General features: G+C 42.5%; 1 protein-coding gene across 1 annotated transcript in view; it reads right to left on the bottom strand.

Annotated features, from left to right (window-relative positions):
• Positions 1 to 848: 848 nt before the first annotated feature.
• The window catches only part of LOC112068579 (membrane-spanning 4-domains subfamily A member 4A), a 6,198-nt gene continuing 2,012 nt past the window's right edge, over positions 849 to 5,034 (bottom strand). Inside the window, exons 4-6 of the mRNA XM_070438206.1 lie at positions 4,084 to 4,215; positions 3,703 to 3,825; positions 849 to 959 (exon numbers count right to left, since the gene is read on the bottom strand). Of these exons, the coding sequence (XP_070294307.1) occupies positions 864 to 959; positions 3,703 to 3,825; positions 4,084 to 4,215 (351 nt within the window). The 3' untranslated portion in view covers positions 849 to 863. The remainder of the gene's footprint in view (positions 960 to 3,702; positions 3,826 to 4,083; positions 4,216 to 5,034) is intronic.

The following is a 5,034-nucleotide window of genomic DNA, read 5'->3' as shown; positions in this document are numbered from 1 at the left end:
AAATGGAGTCCAGTTTACTGTAAATCAAGTGTTATGTTTTACACTGTACGTGTTGCATATTACTCTACAGTAGAGCTATGCAAACATCACAATCAAGTTCCTTTGAACACTTAACATAGTTCAATCTTTAAAAAAATGTATTTTAACACAAGTACGGTGGGACTCATGTTTTCTGAAAATAGTGTATATTTGACACGTTCAGAGTTAAATGGGGAACACTGCAACAGAGTTAAATCTTTAACACTTTCAAACGTGTTATTTCAAATGTGCTGATGTAATTTCCATAGCGTTTCCCTCATATTTGCTTTGTTAAAGTCCCCAGCTACAATAAATGTGGCCTCGGGATATGTGATTTCCAGTTTGCACGAAGTCCAGTGTAGTTCATTGAGGGCCGTAGTGGTATCGGCTCGAGGGGGAATATACATGGTTCAGTGGGACTCATATGTTGACTGAAAATAGTGTACATGTTACACTTTTAGACTTTTCAAGTTAAATGTATACCATTGATTTTGCTGTGTACAATAAAGCTACATTATACATGCTACAGTATCTACAATTTAAACTGAATTCTGAGTTTAGCCTACAGGGTGAGTCAAAATTGTAGTACATAATATTTAATCATTGCAGAATCTCTTTCTTGGCATCCCAAATGACACCCGATTCACTACATAGGSRCTGGTCAAAAGGAGTGCACTAAATCAGGAATAGGGGGCCACTTGGGACACACTGTGGATGTTTTAAATGACTCAAGAAACTCAGATACTAGGACACCGGTGAGATKTTATTTATATATATTTTTTTATTATATTCATGTCGAGCCACCTATTTCACATGGTAACCCTGAAATTCAACCGGCCAAGATYTCATACCTCGTAGTTGTTCTGAGYAGYGTAAGGTGCYTTGCTTGGAGTCATGCTGCCATGAGGTACCGGTATTTGATACCCAATGGAGGACACTTGCTAAAAGACAGACATGTCCATTTTAAGTCCATTTCAAGTCTTTGCTTAAACAAAAATACAGTGTATTCATGTAAACATGATAGTAACAGTTTCATTCAGCTTGATTGTTCTCCTCCTGCTATTTGAGGTGCCATGGACACTCAGTGCTCTTACAGTTGCCAGAACATACTTGACTTAGTTTAATATTTATGTTTTACAGTATAGTAAGACTTACATGTATATGTAGATCTGATTCAATGACTTATTCTGTGAGATTTTGTTTCCGAAAGTCTCAAAACTTTACCCTGTATAAAAGCGATACTCTCCCGCTCACTGTCCATGTTCGCTTCCTCATTGAAGAGCTCTACGCGACTGGTTCTTGATTTTCTCCACATGACCAAAGTGATCAGAGAGCATTTCAAGTTATTCTGTACGTAAATCCTAGACACTCCATTTAGTATGATATATTATGTTTCATATGGTTTGTATTGATTTSTGGATGTCCATCGTCCATTTCGTATGATATGTTATGAATTACAATTCACATGATATGTTACGAATTGCAATTTGTGCAATATATTARGAATTTCAATTTGTACAATATGTTACGAATTTGCAAAACGTATGATATGTTACCAGAGCTGACAAGGTAAAAATCTGTCATTCTGCCCCTGAGCAAGGCAGTTAACCCACTGTTCCCCGGGCACCYAAGACGTGGATGTCGATTAAGGCAGCCCTCCAACACTGTCTGCGCTTTAGTTGGACACAAGGGTGCAGAGAGACAACAGGTCAGAAGAACTCTGCACCACKTCAACACAACTCACCACTGGACCCTTCCTACAAGGACAATCCTCCACTCTGGACATCCCGACCATGTGCATTACTGACCATACAATCACTATAAATAACTAGTCCCCTCTTCTTGTTTGCTGTGTGTGCCTGTCTGTTAGGTGTGGCAATAAAGTATAAGTTGTATCCCTGTCTCCTGCTGGTCGTTATCAGTCCTCTTTCCGTGACTCTGGGACAGTTGGCCCTATAACCGAAACCGGCACCTCTATTGGAGACCACCACTTGGTTGTGCTCTTTTTTACAAGCTAACTTGGATAACTCGCTGCAAAGCAAACTAGCTTCGCAATTCTGCCTGCAAAACGGTAGTATTGCTTGTGTAGAAAGAAACCCTCTTTCTACCTCTCGGTCACCTCCGGCTAGCTACTGTAGCTAGTGGGACTCGAGTAGCACACTCCGCTAGGCTCAGGCTAACTGAACACACAATTCTTCCTGCAACATGGTAGCTTTGGTAGCTTTCCCCCTCACCTAGTTAACCTGTGTTCAGTTGCAGGCACTTACTAGACCGTCGACCCAGTCACATGGCTCTGCGGTCGTGGGAGTAACCTAACTTAAGGGGTTAACACTATCCTAGACCAACCCCTCTAGCTAAGCACTGAGCTAGCTACAGCTAGGGTAGCTGCTAGCTAGCTAACACGTCTCAGCCCTCGTGGCTATAGCGTTCTCTACTGTGCTAACCATTATTAGCCATCAGCCGCTGTGCTTCTTTCTTCACAAGGGCTACCGCTACCCCTACCCAAGATGAGGCTAACACTCAAATCCCAACGTTCTTGTGCTTGTGGTTCAAAGATTGTTAAGAAGGATCCACTCCTTCTATGCATTATCTGCTTGGGAAGGGTGCGTGCCAGGGTGTTGCACTCTGGAATTTGAGTCATGAAAAAGAGGCTCAAGCCTTGTTCGCCTCCCAGCCACCAGCGGACGCTGTGGCTCTTTCGTCCCACGACCAAGCCCAGCTGGGGCTAGGTCATGGATGAACAAAAAGGTGTAATGGGGTTGTGCCAATATGTCGCATTCAGCTTAAGCGAGCCGCCACCAGACATGAGATCAAGTGGCCGGCTCCCCTGAGGAACGGAAACCGAGAAACGGATCTGTACGATGGGAGGACACTTCCCACTAGTACAYCCACCGRGAAGCAACTGCTTCCTGTTGTCCCAGCTTGTCTCCGAAAAACGTTTGTGGGATAAGCCCCTTACTGGCAAGATGCCAATTAAGGACGCCCCGAACTTGGACATGCACAACATGGAGGAATCTGATTTTGCAGCCCTCTCAAGGTGGATCCATCTCTGGCCAACCACATCTACGCCTTGTGCCGTGTACGTTCCACTACCGACGCCACACTCCCTGGTAAGATGGATCGCTTTWCTGCCTTTGCCTMTAACGGTGCTGTCTTCCCACATGTTCTAGTAAAGGGATCCTAAACCCTAACTCCCCTTTATACAGGATAAGGTTTATAGGGTTCACAGTGAATGCCCCTCAGCCCTTTCTGGCTTTGGGCGGCCTTCACWCCACATGGTGTAGTTTASTTAGCTCGTTTCGGAGAACTCGGGAACATCCTCTCGGAGCTTCAGGTATAGCCAGTACAACACACCATACTCTACACAGAGCAGGAACAAGACATACCTGTCTCATAGCTGTCCTATTGGCAGTGGATTAAGAAGTCTGGCCCTCAGTTTCTTCATGAGCCTTTTGCAACAATGCCTGACGCGCTACGTCACACTTTCGACTGCGCTCTTATGCACGGTAGCCCCACGGGCTGGAATGGTTAGTGACCCCAAAGTGAGAGTTTTGGAATGAAATTCCACTTGTGAAATATGTACTTAACTCATAATATCAGAGAACTTGGGTAATGTAGATAACCTTGAGATTTACAACATTTTGTAAAAAACAAATGGACAGAAATCTAAGTCTATAGACTCACCTCAGGGGTGGAATGGCAGCACAGGCAGACAGCTCTGCAGGCGAATGACGAGACACAAATGGACACTATGAACTCCAGCAAGGAGAAAACAGCCAAAACACCTGATATTCCCTGGGACCTGACCTATAGACAGAGAGGAACAGGAAACAGCAGTTAACTAGACTACACCGCCATTTTGGAGCAATTATGAACACTTRGTGAACTTTCAGTTTCAATGTGGACTAAAATTAACTATTAACTAACTTTATAGCAGTTATCTACCTTACTATTGCTTCCATGTTGCCAATGTCACATGTAGGCATAATTTAAATTAGCCTAATAAAAAATATTCAACAGTACAATATAAAATATTATAGATGATTAAAAGCATTTGGTATATACCSAGTACTGTTGACAGAAATCGTATGMAMWGTCACAGTACAACATGATCCCAGCACTGTCTAAAGAATGGAGGATGATGCCAGTAAGAGCAGTAACCGTGGCGACAACATTCATTKCCAGGGAGCCMTTCACCTAAGGGACAGRGAGAGAGAGCAGAYAGAGGACATGGGAATGGCTGGTTGTGGAAGGAAATTTCAGAAGAATTAAACGCAATACCAAATTCAGTATGTTGTTATTCCTTATCATTGTTATTACGATTCTTTAAACGGGCAATCCACAGTTAACYCCAGTGGCCCCCCCACTGCTTGTGTTTTGGGAGGAAAACCAGCAGATYAACGAAAACATGAGGGCCTATCYTARAGTAGATTCTATGTCTTCAAATAGAGAGGAACTTTATAAATCAAAAGCCTAAACTTTATTGGGGYAAAAATATTGATACTGACCAGACATTTGTTCAGTTTGTTGTCAGCGGCAACAGTGAGAGAGCCTGCAACTACATACTGAGAAGGAACAAGAAAGAGATTATACAAGACTGGATCTAAATGGCTCCCTATTCCCCTACATAGTGCACAATATTATAACTGTATCCTAATTTCCTACATAGTGCATTATATAGGGATACTGTGCCATTTGGGAAACACATATTTCTACAGTATGACCAAGTTAGCCAAAAATACATAGCGTGGGGAGAACAAGTATTTTTGATACACTGCCGATTTTGCAGGTTTCCTACTTACAAAGCATGTAGAGGTCTGTAATTTTATCATAGGTACACTCTTCAACTGTGAGAGACGGAAATCTAAAACAAAAATCCAGAAATCACATTGTATGATTTTTAAGTAATTCATTTGCATTTTATTGCATGACATAAGTATTTGAGTCAAAGGCCATATCTCAAAACCAGTAAGGAATTTCCGGCATCTCCAAATCAAACCGAGAACATCACGAGAA

Source organism: Salvelinus sp. IW2-2015, unplaced genomic scaffold (genome assembly GCF_002910315.2).
Source record: "Salvelinus sp. IW2-2015 unplaced genomic scaffold, ASM291031v2 Un_scaffold585, whole genome shotgun sequence".
Lineage (NCBI taxonomy): Eukaryota > Metazoa > Chordata > Actinopteri > Salmoniformes > Salmonidae > Salvelinus > Salvelinus sp. IW2-2015.
This window is presented reverse-complemented; position numbering and strand designations above follow the sequence as displayed.